The 19,649-nt window shown below is 48.1% G+C and overlaps 4 protein-coding genes across 4 annotated transcripts; 3 read left to right on the forward strand and 1 right to left on the reverse strand.

Annotated features, from left to right (window-relative positions):
• Positions 1 to 1,865: 1,865 nt before the first annotated feature.
• Positions 1,866 to 6,388, forward strand: F5147DRAFT_648930 (uncharacterized protein; the record flags this gene model as incomplete). The annotated part of the gene is made up of 15 exons (XM_041433309.1): positions 1,866 to 2,030; positions 2,081 to 2,275; positions 2,323 to 2,757; positions 2,808 to 3,069; positions 3,133 to 3,547; positions 3,697 to 3,922; positions 3,972 to 4,354; positions 4,402 to 4,530; positions 4,585 to 4,700; positions 4,756 to 4,863; positions 4,987 to 5,034; positions 5,062 to 5,209; positions 5,239 to 5,527; positions 5,582 to 5,672; positions 5,700 to 6,388. 15 exons carry the CDS (start codon positions 1,866 to 1,868, stop codon positions 6,386 to 6,388), a joined length of 3,699 nt encoding a protein of 1,232 aa, XP_041297529.1.
• A 1,879-nt stretch (positions 6,389 to 8,267) lies between these two features.
• On the forward strand, positions 8,268 to 9,028 carry F5147DRAFT_833638 (uncharacterized protein). The gene is made up of 5 exons (XM_041443878.1): positions 8,268 to 8,469; positions 8,517 to 8,557; positions 8,609 to 8,634; positions 8,687 to 8,895; positions 8,957 to 9,028. The coding sequence occupies exons 1-4, from the start codon at positions 8,454 to 8,456 to the stop codon at positions 8,877 to 8,879; spliced, it is 276 nt and encodes a 91-aa protein (XP_041297530.1). The 5' UTR covers positions 8,268 to 8,453; the 3' UTR covers positions 8,880 to 8,895; positions 8,957 to 9,028.
• Positions 9,029 to 14,627: 5,599 nt separating this feature from the next.
• On the forward strand, positions 14,628 to 16,104 carry F5147DRAFT_628335 (uncharacterized protein; the record flags this gene model as incomplete). Its single annotated transcript, XM_041432734.1, has 1 exon — positions 14,628 to 16,104. The coding sequence occupies exon 1, from the start codon at positions 15,100 to 15,102 to the stop codon at positions 16,102 to 16,104; it is 1,005 nt and encodes a 334-aa protein (XP_041297531.1). The 5' UTR covers positions 14,628 to 15,099.
• A 1,483-nt stretch (positions 16,105 to 17,587) lies between these two features.
• F5147DRAFT_672794 (FAD/NAD(P)-binding domain-containing protein) lies at positions 17,588 to 19,307 on the reverse strand. Its single transcript, XM_041435688.1, has 3 exons — positions 19,120 to 19,307; positions 18,604 to 19,060; positions 17,588 to 18,556 (listed from the first exon to the last, which is right to left on the reverse strand). The coding sequence occupies exons 1-3, from the start codon at positions 19,254 to 19,256 to the stop codon at positions 17,750 to 17,752; spliced, it is 1,401 nt and encodes a 466-aa protein (XP_041297532.1). The 5' UTR covers positions 19,257 to 19,307; the 3' UTR covers positions 17,588 to 17,749.
• Between the last annotated feature and the right edge of the window lie 342 nt (positions 19,308 to 19,649).

Consider the following 19,649-nt stretch of genomic DNA (forward strand, 5'->3'; position numbering starts at 1 on the left):
TAAGGGATGTATCTCAGGTATTTCACCTGAGCTGAGGAGAAGAGCAATTGTGCCTCACCCCTTACTCTGATTGTCTTCTAACTGAATATCAAATCTTCAGCTGAGACTGGATTCAGTTAGAAGACAATCAGAGTAACGGATGAGGCTTTGGCAAGGCCCATAGCATGTATCTCAGGTATTTCACTTGAGTTGAGGAGAAGAGCAATTGTGTCTCACCTCTTACTCTGATTGTCTGCTAACTGAATCCAGCTGCAGCTGCATCTATTCTGTCATGTTCAAGACTAAAGGCGAGCGCACTGAGGGTACTCTCAAGCTCACCCCTATTTCAACAATATGCCGCGGTGAAAATTGGTGGACATTCTAAGTTACTGCATTCGGGGGTCACGTGACTTTTTCGCACGAACAAGGAACCTGGCATCACGATTTCGTTGCAAATTAAAAAAACTAAGTTATATTTGGCATCATTGAATTGAAGAAAAAATAACAGAGCGCAAAAATCAATACAAGGCTGCCACAGAGGGGCCCTCTCTGCGACAGTCTAGTACTGTCATAATACAGTAATAAAAAGTATGATAAAAAAAGGAATAGCTAACTATATAACATAATCTGCGAACGGCGCAATCAGTATTTGCAATGAGAATATCAAACAGGTTACCTTTGAGTATCGGAGCAAGCCAAAAGAAACATATCTGTAAGCTGCGGTCATTGTTTTGAGAAGAGAGAGCGATGGGAAGTACCTTATGGTGGAGCAGGTGTCATCCTTCCGGAGAAAATACAATACAAGAATGATGGGAGGAGGCGCACCAATGTGGACACTTAAACCTCCCAAGCACAATGATGGTTGAAGGAGGGGCGCACCAATGTGGACACTAAATCCTCCCCAAGCCAAGCCCCCAGTACTCAATGGTAAAAAAGGGAGGAGAAGTGCGCCAATGCGCACATAGATCTCCTCCCCAAGCCAAGCCCCCAGTACTCAATGGTAAACAAAGGGAGGAGAAGTGCGCCAATGCGCACATAGATCTCCTCCCCAAGCCAAGCCCCCAGTACTCAATGATAAAAGAAGGGAGAAGTGCGCCAATGCACACATAGATCTCCCCAGTATATATAGATTGACTAGAAAGAAGGCGTTTAGTGAAGAGATTGTTGAAAAAAAAGACAGACCTTATATGTGGAGGCGCCCCAATAGCCTCCCCAGTGAATGGAAATTGACTAGAAAGAAGGCGTTTAGTGAAGAGACAGTTTAAAAAAAAGGATAGACCTTATATGTGGAGGCGCCCCAATAGCCTCCCCAGTGAATATAAATTGACTAGAAAGAAGGTGTTTAGTGAAGAGACGGTTGAACAAAAACAGACCTTGGATCTGCAGGCGCACCAATAGCCTCCTCAGTGAATAGAAATTGGCTAGAAAGAAGGCGTTCAGTGAAGAGATGGTTGAAAAGAGGCATACCTTAGGTATCCTTTCACCGGATGAACCAAAGAAGATCAACCTATGCACCCAAATTAGAAATAGAATTGGAATTAAGAGACACATACCGCGCGGTAGAGAATGAGCGCTCAGTGAGTTGTGAGCCACTTACACAGCTGCAGTCTGTGTAGGTGGCTAACAAGGTGAGCGGATGGAAGAGATGTGGTTTGAAATTGAACCGTGTGAAATTGTTGCGCCTGGCTATATGTTACAACATATTTGATGTTGTTTGTCGTGGAAAATGCCGGCGTGACACGATCACATGACTGGTTGGTTTGAAAATTCGCAAAGTCCTTTGTACTGCATTGTTTGGCACGGAAAATGCCGGCGCAACCATGGACATGATCACATGACTGGTTGATTTGAAAATTCTCAAAGTCCTTTGCGCTGCAGTTGTCTTTATGCCACCTAGAAAGAAGAACACGGCAAAGAAGTCCTGTGGCGGTTCTGCCAAGAAACTTTTGGCACCTGTCGGCTCTCCTCCGGTGCCCGCTGCGTCACACGCTGAATCGTCCACGTCATCCTTGGAGCCAGAAGACACTAGGACAACTGAAGATCACAGTATAGTAAGTTTTTTTGCCTACTTCAAGTGTTTCATTGACTGACTGCGGGTCAGTGGTGTTTGATTTGTCGCGATGGCGTGGAAGGTGACGTTGTACTTTTTGAATGCAACGCGTGCCCCCGCGTCATGTGCAGCAAATGCATTGAGGTGCCCAAGGCCCATATCGATGATGTCCGACATACGGACGTAATATTTTTATGTCTTTCTTGTCACTCGTTGCGGACAATCAAGGAGCCCACACCATATTTTGTGAGTCTTTCTTTATTATTCAAATTTTAAATTGATTGACTGTTCAGGGCTTCTATCATAACTTTTTGCCAGAGCAAGGAGGAACGCCTGTACTCCCAGGCTTCCTGCAGCTCAAGGGCAAGTACGAGCTGGCGTCTAGCTCCATCTTGGCAGCCACACCCCTTGCCGTCGTCCATTTTATCCTTGGTGGCAAGGACAGAATCCCGACACCCGTTCCACTCCTCTCCCATTACCTCGACAAGTTCTACCCCAGCGGCGGGTTTCTGTACATCGAGATCTTGTTCGACGTTGCTTCATATCAGCAGATCGACAACTACACCCGCGACCAGGTCCGAACGGTTTCTGAGCTCACCAGTCACCTTGGTTCCACCGGTCGCGTCTTTGCGTTTCTCTCCAACCATTCGGAAGAAGACAGTGGGTGGCTCTTTGCAGGGAAGGAGGGTCAAGGTGAGGAAGAGTATGTTGCGATGGAAGTTCAGCATGTAAGTTTAAAATTTTGGACGTTTTAACGTTATGAATTAATGTATCCTAGGTTCTCTCTACAGTGTTAAAGCCCTATGCTAGGATCCTCAAGTCCTCCCACATCGTCTTCCTGGTCTGCGGCTCTGTGGTGGCGCACGAGACACCCTACACTCAGCTCAAGGAGGCCGTTCTTCAATTCGACTTCGCGGGCGCAATCATCTTTCCCGCACCTCGCTTTCAACCTCTTGTTGCCACAAATTTTTTGGTCGCCATGATGGAACTTGTCGCGATTGAGCAACTCAGCATCCGCAGCGTGTTTCCCACTCTCCTTAGTATGTCAGGTTGCCTTGGTCAGCACACCAGCATCATCCTGATGACTCGAGTCAACATTGAAGGTTGCTGCAAACTGGAACTGACTACATTTGCGCGCGCTCACACTCAGACTTCACCTTGGGGCCTGGATATTCCTGCACAGTGCCCCCAATGCGGCTCTACCAAGAGCTGGGCCGAGAGGGTCGCTGTGACGGTTGCTGATAAGAGTCGCGACGAGGACGCCCCAGACCGTGTCTCTGTTTGCCGGTACATCTACACATGTAAGTACACCAACTGTGGTAGCATGCAAAAGTTGCCTCCCTACAAGTTGTCCGTCACCAAGCCTCCTGGGTCAATTGTCAACAGCGCAAAGACCAAGAACTGCGCTTGGTTCCAGTCGCCTTCTACTCATTTTGTACTTCAGTCTTCAGCTGTGTCTACCCAAGGCAAGCGCATGAATGAGGGGGTGCCTACTGGGACTGCCAAGAAGGCGCGCAGGTGATTTGGGTATTTACTTGACAGTGTATGTACATAATTTGAATTGAGTTATCACTTTGTCACACGGTTGATTTGGTAACGACGCGTCTTGGTTTGCATGCACGTGATCGCGTCTCCTTCAAAATTTCAACTTTTCGGCCTGGTCTAAGGTTACGCGACGCATACCCACCCTTGCCGAAAGCTCCTGACTTATACAACGTGTCATCAATGGCTGAATGGTATGCTTCTTGGGAGGGAGTACTGACTCTCCACAAAGATCAGTTTGTAAATGGGAAGAATTCCTGTCACAATTTGCTGAGACAGATCCGCAATGAAATTGTCGCAATTCATCACACAAGAGAGGATCCCGAGGATTTACCAAAGGGATTGAAAAAGGTACTGTTCATCCTGAGTATACAATGGTGCTGACATACTTGATATATAGGCTATCCGGAGGTACTACCTCCAGTTCTTAACGGACGCTGATGATCGGCGTGATGAGCAACAGATCTTGGGAGATGACTCAGAGCTGGAGGAAGAACTTGGCATGTCCCCTGAGGACAGAGAGTTGGTGGCTCGTCCTAAGGACGCAGGGTTCTACAAGAAGGAGCTTAACGCTTGGGACGTCGCACAGAAACTCTTTAAGCAGGAGATGGACGACTACGATAAGGAGCAGCAACAGAAGAAAGGCGTACAACATTCTATTAAGTATAGGACTGGACATGCGAGGGAATGGTTCAACAGCATGACCTCTGCACATCGGAAGGAGGTTGAGGAGGCGAGGGACAAGTGGAATAGGGATGGCGCCCCAGCAGAATCACAGGCGATGTAAATTGTCATTTTTTGTTCAATTTCTACTCTAACTATATTGGCAGGTATCGAAAGAAAAACCTCAAAAAAATTCTTGATGATTTTACAGAACAGATTCGTCGTACTATGGGTTGCCGACTCGTGATGTTGGTCAGTCACAAGAAAAATGCCGATCAGACTTTAAGTGTCAAGATGTGAGTATTTATACACTCTCCTCAGTGTAAACTAACAATGTTATTGTTATTCAGTCATGAGTCTCAGCCTGTCAATCAGAAGAAATCGTTTAGCCAGAGTTCTCGAGGAAGCAAAGAATGGACGTCTGAAGGTTTTGAAAAATATGCCGAGTGGTCAAAGGCTGAATTCTGTGAGTTTTGTATTTTTTTTGGATCGGTTCAGACTGCTCAATGACCGTGTATCAGACCCCACCAATGATGATGATGACTCCTCCGATGAAGAAACGAATGATGGAAAGGATGCAATGCCCGAAGTCATCCTGGATAACCACGGTTACGCAAAGCTCCCTTCTCGTAAGGAAGTGAGCCTCAAGGGGCAACAAGAACTGGTTCGGCAAATTTTTCATGCATCTTACAGCGAGTTGTTGATTACTTCGTCTTTGTCGATTTTAACTTGACTCACCTTCCGTTTTTCAGAAGTCTTCACTGGTAGCATGAAGCCAGTACCTTGGCTCTCAATCGCCGGTGAGCCTTTGCTGTACCTGGATCCAGACTCCATCCCCAATGGTTTTACCGTGCAAGACCCATCTCATTTGAGAGTGAAGGAAATCAACAAACTTTGGGGCCATTGGGAAGCCCGGAAGGCTTCAAAGCAGAGACTCGTTATTTTTGTCGGAGCTGCAAGTGCCCACATGAACAAGTCCCTGCTCGAAAATGCTGTTTATGCAGGCGAGAAGAAATCAAAAAGAAGTACGTAGAAGTCGACGATGAAGAAGGAGCCTCAGCTGCCCCTACACCCGTGAAACGTACAAGACGGCTGGCCGAGGACAGCTCCGAGGACAGCTCTGATGATAATCTAGCTCCATCAGCAGGCCTCGTCGCTCGACCGTCAGTTGCTCAAGAAGGCATACGCACACCAGCTACTGTGCCAATGAAAGATCGAATGTCATTCTTACGATCCCTCAGCAGCAACAGAGAGTATCTGCTTCTCATTTCGAGTATTGGTGGCTTGAAAAAGGTACGCTTGTGATTTTTACCTAGATTGGTGAAACTTGACACTCACCCGATGCAGGAACAAAGCTCTGAGGCAACCGAATGGCCTGCATGGGCGACATGGTCTTGGGAGGGATCGCACCTTCCAAACAGTGTACACTCAGAGGTTAGTGAGTTGGACACGTTCTTTGAGGTAGTCTCGTCTGCGAAGATATCTGGCTTGGCGTCAGCCATGAAGGTCGGCCTAGGTCTTGGGATGCTGCTAAGAGAATGTAAGCGAGTCATCGAGTATGAGGCGGACGACGCTACCCCCAACACCCCTTCTTACCTTGGCACCTCTATTTTGGGTATCAAGACCCTTGACCTCGTTATAGAGGCAATAGACACAGCCAGAGGTGGGGTCACCCGCATGGTCAAGGCGAAGGAGGGACAACATGCTGCCATTACTGAGGCTGGTGGAGAAGAACATGGTACCGATACTGCCGCTCAGACTATTTCGACCAGGGAAGAGGAAGTGGATGATGAGAAACAAAGGGAGGAAGATGAGATGAGAAGGAAGGTTGAAGAGGAACTTCGCGAGACAGAGGAACAGAAGAAGAAAATGGTGATGCTGCAGGAGGACATGAGAAAGCTGGAGGAGAGAAAGCGAAAGCTGGAGGAGGAGAACCAGAAGCTGTTGAAACTGGTGGAAGTGGCGAACGAAAAGGACAGTGAGGGTAAGGAGCCGGAGAAGGCTGAGGAGGAGGAGGAGGAGGAGGTAGTGCAGAAAGGGAAGAAAAGAGGAAAGTCTGGGGGATCTGGAAGACCATCCAAAAAGCCTACCACTGACAATATTCGTCGATCCAGCAGAGCCAGACAGCCGTCCAAAAAGGCCATGCGCAAGTGACATAGCATAGCACATTGTATTGTTGCTGTTTTCATTCGTAAATCTAGTGGATATTACTAGGCAAAGTAATATACATTATAAGGTGGCCAGTATATAGTTGACATGGCCACTCAAGATCCTTAGACCTCATCTACAAGCAGGAGGCTGGCTGAACTGGCCAGTACTTGCTCTACATGACCGGCCAGCACCTTTATACATGCCAGTACCTGCCCTATACCCCCGGCCGGGACTCTTATACTGTGCTGGCCAGTACTTGCACTACATGACTGGCATGTATAAAGGTGCTGGCCGGTGTAGAGACTCGCGCCTCTCAATGCGGAATATACGGCCCTATTACCCACATAATTCCCTACACGTTCCAGCTCTTATCCGAAGGATCAGTCATACGCGCTCTCATGCGCGCGCCCTACATACGCACCTCGTTCGCGCGCCTTACACGCACTCGCGCCTTTCGCGCGCGCTCGTGCGCCTCCCCTTAGGCCTTCGTACCCTTGTCCGTCCATCCGTCCTATGTCCTCGCTGATTTACTGATGCGTTATTCTTATCCCTTTCACTGAATTGACGTACCTTCGGTCCAATCTCCGCGCTTACATACAGAAAGTCTATCATAGGCTTTAGAATATATTTAGAGTTGATATGGTTACTTGGTTCGGTACCACGCTCGGAAGTGTGCTGCATAGCGTAATCTCCCTTCTTAAATAGAGGGAAAGTTCCTTTTAACTTACTTCCTTCCCTTCTCCCTTATCTGAGTATACTGCAAATTGTATAAGTGCACCTTAGTATTTGAAATCCGATTATACTTCACTATTCTACCATCGCTCGCGCATCTGCTATACTTGAACACTCTCCCCCATCGCTCAAAAGCACGCTTCCGCATACGCACGCGCCCCTCGCATCTTTCGCTCGCGCGCGCCCTTTGCGCACCTTCGCATTGCTTACTCGCGCCTACGCGCGCGTTATCTTCTCGCGCCTTCGCGCGCCTGTTACCACCCGTCTAGTTGGCGAAGACTCCCTCCATTACATTAAAGAGGAACTTCTCTCAGTAGCTGTCCTTTGGGTCGAGTCGTATTCTCGTATCCTGGTCTTACTGTAGAACCCCCGTTAGCTTTAGCATTTCACCTATAGTCAAGATTCCTCACCTTCACCGGTCATGTAGTGCAAGTACTGGCCAGTTCAGCCAGCCTCCTGCTTGTAAAATGAGCACATGGCCTATACCCCCGGCCGGGGCTCTTATACAGCACAGTATAAGAGTCCCGGCTGGGGGCTGTGTCATGGCTGAGCTGCCCAGTACCTGCCCTGTGTGCTCGGCCAGGGCTCTTATATGATCATATATAAGAGTCCCGGCTGGAGGCTGTGTCCTGGCTAAGCTGGCCAGTACCTGCCCAATACCCCTGGCCGGGACTCTTATACAGGGATGTATAACAGTCCTGGCCGGGGGCTATGTCATGGCTGAGCTGGCCAGTACCTGCCCTGTGTGCTCGGCCGGGGCTCCTATACGACCATGTATAAAAGTGCTGGCCAGTACCTGCTCTATGTGCTCGGCCGAGGCTCTTATACGTCCATGTATACAAGTGCTGGCCGGAGGATGTGTCCTCACTGAGCTGGACCCTGCCCTACCACAGTTGGCCAGTACTCCTATACATAGGTGTATGAGCAGGGCTGGCCGGAGGCTGGGTCCTGGTGAAGCTGGCCAGTGCCTGCCCTATGTGCTCGGCCGAGACTCCTATACAACTGTCCATAAGAGTGCTGGCCAGAGGCTGGGTCCTGCCCTACATGGCCGGCCAGCACCCTTATATGTGGTCGTATGAGCAGTGCTGGCCGAGCACTTGTATATGGAAACATCGGCCAGTCCTAGCTCTACACACTGCCTGAGTGGTCACACAGGCTACATACCTTGCGGGTTCAAGGTACACTGGCTGTGCCTACCTCTACACACCGGCCAGCCACATATCTACCTGGACAGGCCGGTACTGGCTGGGACACATTCTACAGCCTTTTGGCACATCCGGGGCACCACTTCTACGTCCAAAGTGACTGAAGGGTCTGCAGTGACAGACTCCTCTACATGTCCTGCATCACAAGTATTAACACCATTGCTATTATGATTTTCGTGCTGATATCTCTATAGTGATATCCACTCTTAATGTGATTGTCATCTCTGTGTTCCCTGTGAGTTCTTTCCTGATTACGTAGGCTCCAAAGAACTGAGCAGATCCTTAGCTCTCATACAGCGAGATGCTAAACGCGTTAGCTTGGTCATATATATATGTCGTCAAAAGCTCATATTCGACATTTTAGACCTCAGATTGTTTTGCATAGCATTCTTGCATCGCGAATACTATTTAGTCTTCAAGCGGACAGGGAGCAATCGGTCATCCCCACATACCTATCGACGAATGCGCCGGAAATGCAATCGATTCCAGATGAGTTTCAAGCGTGGTACGAAGGCAGGGGGACATTTACTGGTGCTGGACAACCAGATCAAGCTTAGACGTGCTAATAATTTTGTGGGTCACATGGATAGCATTGTCATTTTAGTTGGCTGACTATGAATTGCTCGTCTCCTAGTTTCTCTTTGTCGTTGTAACGGGGATGTCGATTGCAGATAGTAGCGTATTCAGCCAATTAACATCGTTGACCGGTCAAACCATAATGCCAGAAATGGCTTTAGCTGGAGCTCCGGCAACACTTGAACTTTCGACAGCACCTCGAACTCAACTTGAAGCTCAGTGAACTATGAGTAAGATTAGGCACAATCAATCATTTTCAGATAAGTTCAAACATCCACATTGCTCGAGTAATACGAAAACTTGTCCCAAAACAACTGTACTGATTGACCGCGAACTAGGCATTGCACTGTCAACCATGGTACCAAAGCGAAAGCAGAAGCACAACTTACTGTCCCCACGTGCCCTTCGTACTGCCAGTTCAATCTTGAACCAGCAGGCAGGACATAACCCCATTCTAAGGCGCGCAGGTGAGTCATGCCGTTGAATCCTGGTTGCACAGCGACCTGCTCATACTCACGCTAAGTCCACAAACCATGTTTGTGCAGCAATCTGAAGTTGTTTTGCAATGTATGTTACACTGTGCACTGACATGCATAGATGCTGTCAAAGCAGCAACAATGGTGATGAAGGAGAAACACATTTTCTGTGCGAGGTGATATGGAATATTCTGAGGGGATCTTGAATAGTATCTCTGAGGATGGGGGAACACTGTAAGACGACGGCCAGCTTTTATATTCTGCATACACTTCTAGGCATGATTCTGATCAATCTGGCAGAATTGTTGTTGCTCAGGCCCGTCAGATGGCAGAAATTTCGGTAGAACCTGCAGGAGCATGTTCAATTATGACCCTTGTATCATAACCTGCCATTAAGTGCTGGGGCTATAGTTAGTATAGTAGTTCATGATAGTGAGTTCTCTCGCATAAATCACTCATTTGAACTGTCTCAGCTGGCAGCACTCCACTCTTTGCAATTCAGAAATCCAAATTTCTCCACTCATGCCACTATTTGCGTGTTGCTAGTCTTGAAAGAACAACCGGTTCATTCTGCGACCTGGCGTCCACCGCCTCACTCATTTCGGCCGGCCGTGCCTGCCTGCCGCGGACGTGACATGATTTGCAATGCCAGCTTCACTGATTAATTAGTATTAATCTTTGTACTCAGTTTGCACTGCTAGCTAGCTTCGCTGATTGAGACTTAAGGCGACCCAAGGCCGCATCAATGACGCGGCCTTGGTAAGGTTTACGCAACACCGGCACAACGAAGCTTGATGCGGCACGATATGGGCGAGACTTGACGCGCAAATGATGGTGGGTTGCGTCTGTGGCTGGCATTGTGAAACGTTCCTAATGATAACATCAATGTTGCCTCGTTCCAACCATCATGCTTGTGACTGTAGTTAGACAACCTCTATCTGATCTAGAATGGCCTGTGGTATTATTCCTTGTTTAACCGGATCAAACTCATCGAAATCAAAAGTATTCTTTGGAGCATTTTGACTTCACTAATGCTTTGAACTTCTTTAGTCCTCTTCAACTCTTCGGGAGCCAGAAATTCGGCAGCAACATCGTCAGGGGAGATACTACTCTCTGGACCAAAAAGGTCATCCACATCACGAATCTTGATCGAGAGCGGAGGTATCCACGCGAAAGATGCCTAAAGATCCCGTGCAGTCTCAATAGCAATCCCCACTTGTTCACGAGTGTGCATGTGAGCATGTCGACGGCAGGTGGACTTCCCAGCTTCTACAGCTTTGATGAAGCTGTGTTGTCAACGAACGTTTGGCCTGATTTTGCTGAGTGTTTCAAATGTGTTCAGTCCCACTGGTAATGGCAGGTTATGATACAATGGCCGTAATCAATTAAACACGCTATTGCAGGTTCTACCAAAATTCTGCTAAATCGATCAGAATCGTGCCTCTTAGCATACGGAGGATGTCAGAGCTGGCAGTCGTTCCCCCATCCTCAGAGATATCATTTGAGATTTCCCTTAGAAGATTCCATAGCATCTCGCATAGAAGATACATTTCTCCTTCCTCGGCGTTGTCGTTGCTTTGACTGCATCTATATTTGTCAGCGCATGTGGCACATCTGCATCAACATGCAAAACAGATGCAGATTGCTGCGCAGAGCTATGTTTGTAGAATTGATGTGAGTATGAGCACTCAGCATGGTGGATGTTTGGCTCTTCGACTTTGCCGCTAAGCCGCACAAATTTTCAAAATCCGATCAGGAGTATTGTCATTTATTTGTAATTACGGTATACCCTCTGGTTTCCCTGGTCTAAGGGGAAGAACCTCGCAGAACTTCAGGGTACCTGAGACTCGCAGGGATGTAATTCAGATCTGATAACACAATTTGAATTCAATAGAACATGAAAACCGACGTCCGGGTACAATTGTAGCTAGACATGCAGACAACGCAATATAATCTATGCGACGGTGTAGTCTCAGTTGTGTCCGTTTCAACTTTCCCTTGCATCTCATCTGGCCAGCACTCGCTCGATGAAGAAATCACTCTCGGGCTCTCCACGCTACCCTTTGATAGAAAGTACCGCGTATAGTAGGTGTTGCCTCCTGGACCTTTTTCCACCTTCATAATGACACACGCTCTCATATAAACTTGGGCTTCGACTAGTATATACCAGAAAATAACACATATATCATGAATCACGATCAGCAATAACACTAGTGGTGTTTCCGAGTCGTTGGCTCACACAAAGAAACAGATCCACGAGCTAGCCTTCGAGGCTAACGTTAAACGAACAGATTATCTGCGCAGCCCGAGTACGTTCCATCTTCGTACGGCCTCCCAATATTAATTATCATTAACAATGATCAACAGCCTCTCGAACTCAAGCTTAGTGGACCACAACAAAAACTAGGCATGGGGCGATCATTTTCAGATAAGTTCAAACATCTGCATTGTTCGAGCAGTACGAAAATTTGTCCAAAAGCAACTGTACTGATCTACTCCGAACTAGGTATTGCACCGTCAACCATGATATCAAAGCCAAAGCAGAAACATGACTCACTGTTGCGACGTGCTTCTCGGGCTATCGGCTCGATTCTCAACCTACTGGCAGGTCATCTTTCCATTCTAAGGCGCGCAGGTGAGTCATGTGGTTGAATCCTGGTTGCACCGCGACCTGCTCATACTCACGTTATCAGGTTCACAAGTCCAGTTCAAGCAGCAATCTTCATCATATTTGCAAGGTGTTTCGCTACATGCGTTGACAGACATGGATGCTGTCAAGGCAACAACAACAGCGAGGAGGGAGAAACGCATTTTCTGTGCGAGGTGATATGGATTATCTGAGGGGATCTCGAATGATATCTTTGAGGATTGGGGAACACTGTGGGACAAACGCCAGCTTTTATATCTTGCGTATACTAACGGGCACCATTCTGATCGATTTGACAGAATTTGTTATCGCTATCAGATGGCAGAAATTTCGGTAGAACCTGCAGGAGGGTGTTCAATTGATTATGAACATTGTATTGCAACCTGCTGACAGGCATCGATGACTTACTCTTCGTCACCACAGAACGCTCGCTCGAATCCCGAGTATCTCATTCCGATCTTCCATCTGCCAACGCGTTAGTAAAAACTACACCTAGCAATGCATTGAAAAAAAACTATATCGAAAAGAAAAGAAGACGATTCACATCAAAGACAATACATCCTCCACCTTTCCTCCCACCTTTCCTCCCACCTTTCCTCCACCTCCTTACACACCTCCACCTCACCCTGATCCGGTTTGCCGGCGAACGCTATATTCATCATCGCAAGGTTCACGATTGATTTATTGAGGGTCTGCGTCACGATGCCGTCGGGGAATGAAAGGGCCTGCATTTTCCCTCGACAACCTTGCTCCTCATGTCATGGGTTACGAAGACATTTGGTTTATCGTGAGGGCCAAACCTAGCTCTAAACAGCGGCAACTCATCTTGCATGCCCTTCGTCAACTTTAGGAGCTGGTTGACAGCTACTAATAAGTGTTGGCGAGCGTCTTTATCTGCAGGGAGTGACTCGTTTGCGATGTGGAGAGGCCCTAAGGGGCTGATTTAGCGAGGATGTAGTTGTATTGTGGTCTTCGTGAGCGAGCTGGATTGCTTGCAGACGTGCAGGATTTACACCCTAGAAAGGAGTGAGATCGAGGTTGATCTGGTGGTATTCGTTTGGGAGCTGGATATTGTACTCTTGAATATAAGCCAGCCTGCTGGGGTTTAGAGCAAGGATTGAAGGGATGAGAGTAACGTACTACCTATCGAAGCTGGATGGAGGTGCTCTTGAGTATCTGCGGTAGTACTCATGGACTGCTTCGGGTAGTGTTTTACTGGTATGTGCGAGTTTTGCGTTCCATTCCTTTTCTGTGGGTTCGGTGAGGTCGAGGATAGGGTGTCTACTACCTGGGTGTACTTGGAGTAGACCGTCTGGACGAAAAGTGTGGGAGGGATGCTGTGGTGATGGTTCCGGTATATCTAGATCTCATGCTGGTGCAGACCGGTGTGCTTGATATGCTCGAGGGGGGTGTGCACTAAAAGTAGAGACAATGAATATAGAAACCCGAGACCTTCATTACCAGTGCTGATGGCTACGACATTCATCAGAATGAGGTTGGAAAACCGAAGGACGGAGCTCCAGAACTAGTACTGCATGCCGACTCACAAATCACGAGACCTGGGGCAATGATTGACGGATAGCTGCCCAGTGCCCTAAAACAACTTTATGACCCTGAGAAATGGCGGGAGGTTCTGCAGGTGAGGAATTGAAGGCAGTCATCATCAGCAAATTAGGGGATCAAGCAGAACCAGAGTACGGCAGCTGTAGCAAGCACATTCTGTTTCCGAGCCGTGCTGCAGTGGGTTCGCTGGCAATAGCGAGCTGCATATCATTCTGCATCAAGCCTCACCGTGTTGGTGTCACATAAGCCTTACCAAGGCTGTATCACTGACGCGGCCTTGGGTCGCCTCAAGTCTCAATCAGCGAAGCTAGCCAGAACTTCTGGTCCATGGAAAGGATAGTAGTGTAGTCAGCCAATTAACATCATTTACCGGTCAAACCATAATATCAGAAACGGCTTTAGCTGGAGTTCTGTTGAACCTTCGATAGCCCCTCGAACTCGACTTGAAGCTCAGTGAACCACAAGTAAGACTAGACACAATCGATCATTTTTCAGATAAGTGCAAACATCCACATTGCTCGAGCAATACGAAAATTTGTCCCAAAACAACTGTACTGATTGACTGCGAACTAGGCATTACACTGTCAACCATGGTACCAAAGCGAAAGCAGAAGCATAACTTACTGTACCCACGTGGCCTTCGCACTGCCGGCTCAATTTTGAACCGCAAAGCAGGTCATAACTCCATTCTAAGGCGCGCAGGTGAGTCATGCCGTTGAATCCTGGTTGCACAGCGACCTGCTCATACTCACGTCAGATCCACAAACCATGTTTGTGCAGCAATCTGCAGTTGTTTTGCAATATCTGTTACACTGTGCACTGACATGCATAGATGCTGTCAAAGCAGCAGCAATGGCGACGAAGGAGAAACGCATTTTCTGTGCGAGGTGATATGGAATCTTCCGAGGGGATCTTGAATACTATCTGAGGATGGGGGAACACTGTAGGACGACGGCCAGCTTTTATATCCTGCATACACCTATCATAGGGCACGATTCTGATCAATTTGGCAGAATTGTTATTGCTCAGGTCAAACGGCAGAAATTTCGGTAGAACCTGCAGGAGTGTGTTCAATTACGACCCTTGTAATCATCCTAACCTGCCATTAAGTACCGGGGCCATAATTAGTATAGTAGTTCATGCATCAGGAAATCTCGAGTTTAACTTTGACTCACTTATATCCAACTTTTCACATCAAATAGTAGGGAAGCGGACAAAAGTAAAAGTAACTTTTTTACACCAGACTTTGATGCAAAATATTTACCGGCGAGAATGTGTGAGAATTTGAAAATCCGACGAAATTCAGTTGGCGAAAATGTGTGACTCATATCCTCCCGATAACCACAGTTGGTTACTTGTTCAAGATTTATAGAATTAATCGCGGGCGCTGCAGTCAATGTTAATGCGTGTGTGCTGCGCACAGTGCGCAGCGCTTACTCACTGCAACATCAACAATCTCCGAGTCTGCACGTCGTCACTCAGCTCAGCTTCCACATCCTCCTACCGGGTCTCCAGATGCCCAGGCTGTCATATGTGTGGTGCTCTTGTGAGAGCTACAGATGTCGAGATAATCCTGATGCAAGTGGTCAGAAACTACAGGCCGTTCAGACAGCTGCAAGACATCATGACGCTGATCAGCAGCTCCGCGAGGCTCGTGCCGCTGAACCAGTTGATGATGTCGCTTCTGGGCATGACCTACCTGCGCATGAGCCCTTTGGAGCCGACGAACCATTCGCGCATAGTGATGATGATGGGGAAGTGAACTTAGACCATCCTCAGCTGCTAGACAACCTCTTCGAGACGTGGAATGAACCCCCCAATGTTCAAGGCCCAGATAACTTCAGCACTGACGAAGATGAAGAAATCTTTCAGCGACTTGGACGATCCAATACACCAGAGGATGATGTGGAAGATCCTGCTGTTCCTGATGATGATCCTGGCGCTCTTCCTGAGGATGGTGATGGTGTCCCCCGTGAGGATGAGACTGTTGCCGCTATTGATCTCTTTGTATCACAGGGCACCCAGTTTGATTTCTCGGATGTTCAAGAAGCAGCGGATATTCACGCTGACCCTCCGTCATGCATGGATGACCACCCAGCAGTCCGCAATGCATACATACGTGCATTTATATCTGCAGCTTTCTACAATGCTACTCATGCGGCGGTATATCACGATCTTGAAGGAAAGGAGCGCCTTCTGCGCACCGCTCAACAGGCCAACCCTGATATCGAGTATCCGGGGCTCGATAACTTTGCCCGCACGCTCCCTGCCCTCCTCAGACAACTTGGTCTATCAACAGATCAATTTATTGTCTATTTTTTCGTATGTGATATCTGTTGGAAGCTACACCATCCATCAGAGCTTTCCGAGCTACTTTCCCCTAATTGCACTGTCGCTGATTGTGACGGATCGTTGTACACCTCGAAACGACTCGCTGATGGCAGGGTTTATAAAGGAGTGAGATCAAGGTTGATCTGGTCGTATTCGTCTGGGAGCTGGATGTTGTGTTCTTGGATGTAAGCCCGCCTGCTGGGATTTAGAGCAAGGGATGAAGGGATGAGAGTAACTTACCATCTATCGAAGCCGGGTGGAGGTGCTCTTGATAATCTACGGTGGTACTCATGGATTGCTTCGGGTAGTGTTTTACTGGCATGTGCGAGTTTTGCGTTTCTTTCCTTCTCTGTGGGTTCGGTGAGGTCGAGGATAGGGTGTCTACTACCTGGATGTACTTGGAGTAGACCGTCTGGACGAAAGTGTGAGAGGGATGTTATGGTGATGGTTGCGGTATATCTAGATCTCATACTGGTGCAGACCGGTGTGCTTGATATGCTCGAGGGGTGTGCACTAGAAGTAGAGACAATGAATATCACAGCCCGAGACCTTCATTACTAGTGCTGATGGCTACGACATTCATTAGAATGAGGTTGGAAAAATGAAGGACGGAGCTCCAGAACCTAGTGGGTCAAGCAGAACCAGAGCACAGCAGCTGTACTGAGTAAATTCTGTTTCCGAGCTGTGCTGCAGTGGGTTCGCTGGCAATAGCTCGTTCTGCATCACGCGGTGTCACGTAAGCCTGCATCACTGACGCGGCCTTGGGTCGCCTCAAGTCTCAATCAGCGAAGCTAGCCAGAAGTGCAAAGATGAATCTTTAGGGAAAAACCCGTGTCACGTCCGCGGCAGACACAACCGGTAAAAATGAGGCGGCGGACGCTAGGTCACAGAATGAAACGGCTTAACGGCACACAAATAACGCAAATGGAGTTCCAAATTACAGAGTGGGGTGCTGCCAAGAGATGGATTCAGAGACGATTCAACTCAGTAATCATGCGGGAGAACCCACATATCATGAACTATGCTCCTAACACCACAGGATTCCAGGAACGGCAGGTTCTGATACAATGGTCGTAATCAATTGGACACACTCCTGCAGGTTCTACCGAAATCCTGCTATCTGACAGCAATAACAAAGTCTGCCAAATCGATCGGAATTGTGCCCATTAGTATACGCAGAAGATAAAAGTTGACTGTTGTCGTACAGTATCCTCAGAGATATTATTCAAGATCCCCTCCAGAAATTCCATATCACCTCGCAAAGAAAATGCATTTCTCCTTCCTGCTGCTTTGACAGCGTCTATGTTTGTCAGTGCGTGTACCACAACAAGTTGCGTAGTAAATGCAGATTGCTGCTATAACATGGTTTGTGAACCTGACGTGAGTATGAGCAGGTCGTTGTGCAACCAACATAACACACTCGCGCGCCTTAGAATACAGGAGCCAAGGTCTGCATGACGATCCAAAATTGAGCCGGTAGCAGCAGCGCGACCGACCAACCTGGCTTATACTTATGTATAATATGCTTGGTCGAAGAGAAGAAGCACGGAGTTTAAAAACTTGCAGTTGCCGATTGTGCCGGCGGTACTCAATGCATGCATGATAGTGTGTATCTACTATTCGTGCATATACTCAATGATCGTGGCCTTGCAACTATCGATTGCGAGGCCAGTTTTGTTCCTTTGTTATCGAAGCTATGACAGGCGCTGGCAATAATCCTTTCCTTGTTGTTCTCTCCTGACAAGATAGCAATCATCGTCACACCATTACAGGCATACATTTCTTGGGCATCATTGCTTCAGAAGGACTTACTATATCACGTCAGTAGTTCGGTCTACGTCGCATTGTCATCTATCGGTATTAGTGTCTCGACTCCCGCAGAAACAAACAAACTCTCCATCTTCGTCGCATACATTGCAAACCGTCTCTCATCCTGCTCGCCATCCCATCTTGCAAGCACCCTATCCAACCTCTCATTCGCCCTCACGACATCCTCCCTGAGACCTCTCGCATACTCCATCTCATAGCGACCCAAGAAATGAAAATTGATCAAGTCGGAAGGGTTGTCGGATTCTGAGCGCTGTTCTGCTAGGGTACGGAGGCGGCTTTGCTCATATACGAGTCTGGCTTTGGGAGTAGGGGGTATCTGGATCAGCCCTGACCATGCAAGGGAGAGCCAGGTGCTGGTGAGGTCTGCGAGGGTGAAGGGGATAAAGGAGGTGGGAGCGCCTATGAACGCGAGGGTGGGGTTGTAGACGTAGAGGATTTGGTTGTGGAGGGAAGGGATACGGGTGGGTACTGTTGTGCGTGATGTTAATGGTACAAGTGTGCGAGCGCGGGTCTGGGGGTCTGGATCTGGGCGAAGGACGCGAAGGTAGGGTACATGCGGATAGTAGCCTGTTCCGAATAAGACGATGTCAATATTTTCAATGGCGGTTCCGTCTTCGACATGCGCAGTGATTTTGTTGTTGGTGGTGGTAGTGTAGCGACTTATGGGTCCGATGTCTTGGATGCGGGTGTCGGGTAAGGATGGAAATACAGAAATTCGGCGGGTAGATCTGTATATTGGTGTTTGGGTTACGGGCGCGAGCTGAGCGGCCATTTCGTTTGCAGAGTTTGCATTTCCGATGACGAGGACACACTACAGGAATGTTAGTTTTTCATGGGATATAAGAAGGAAAAATTTACCTTTCCCCTGTAATCATCATGTGGACCCGTCCAATTGATGGCGTGCTGGACTTTGTTGTGTTGTTGCTGCTGCAACTCTCGAAGACCTGGTACATCTGGAAAATGCGGGTTATCAAACCAAACGGTAGCGATAACCACCGCATCCCAAGTTTCTTCCAGTACCAAATCACCTTTATTCCAATCTTTCATGCGGACCGTCCATCCACCGCCCTCCACCTCCTCCACTCCAGTGACCTCGAAGCTTAAACGTATATGCCCGTTCTCGATGAACGGGCGCGCAAATTCCTTGAGGTAGGCATTTGTCTCTGCTAACGTAGGGAATGGCTGATGTTCTCTGGGAGGTGCCGGAAAAGGGTGTTCTGAGAAGGAGAGAAACTCGGGTATGACGTTGCCTATGAGACCAGGGTATGCAGGTGTGGACCATCGTGAGCGATAATTTGAGGCGTGGTTTTGATACCTTCAAGGATGGTTTTGTACTGCAGGCTTTAGGTGGGCTAGAGTACGTGATGGACGTACCAGACGCCGCCTACGTCGTCACGTCTTTCGACGAGCTGGACTTTGGTGAACGTTCCGTGGTGGAGACAGTTACGGAGCGTTATGAGCCCGCATGGTCCTCCACCAATGATGAGCAGGTTCTTTGGTCGGAGAGCCATTTCAAGCGCGGAAGTTTCACAGATGGACTGTACATGATATCCCCGTCGTTTGCGGGCTAGTCAGAAAGTGCCGGCACAGCAGCATACCATATTATGTAATAATCCATGCACCCACGAGGATTCACCATACCACTTCGCCACACTTCACCATGCCTCGCATATCAATATATCACCACCAGGACAAACTAGCCAGGTTGTATACCATGCACATGTTCACCGAAACTCAGTTTTTAATCAAAATTGAGCTTTATCCGGCTTGACTTTAGCCTTCGTGATTCCTCGCAGTCTTTTTGGTCTTGGTTAGAAGCAGTTTCGCAGCCAAAAACTCGTTGAGCGAAGGCAGCGGAGAATCTGCATCCGTCCTGCTGCCACGGACAGGTACTATAACATTGA

Source organism: Suillus discolor (genome assembly GCF_016758755.1).
Source record: "Suillus discolor strain FC423 chromosome Unknown F5147scaffold_6, whole genome shotgun sequence".
Classification (NCBI taxonomy): domain Eukaryota; kingdom Fungi; phylum Basidiomycota; class Agaricomycetes; order Boletales; family Suillaceae; genus Suillus; species Suillus discolor.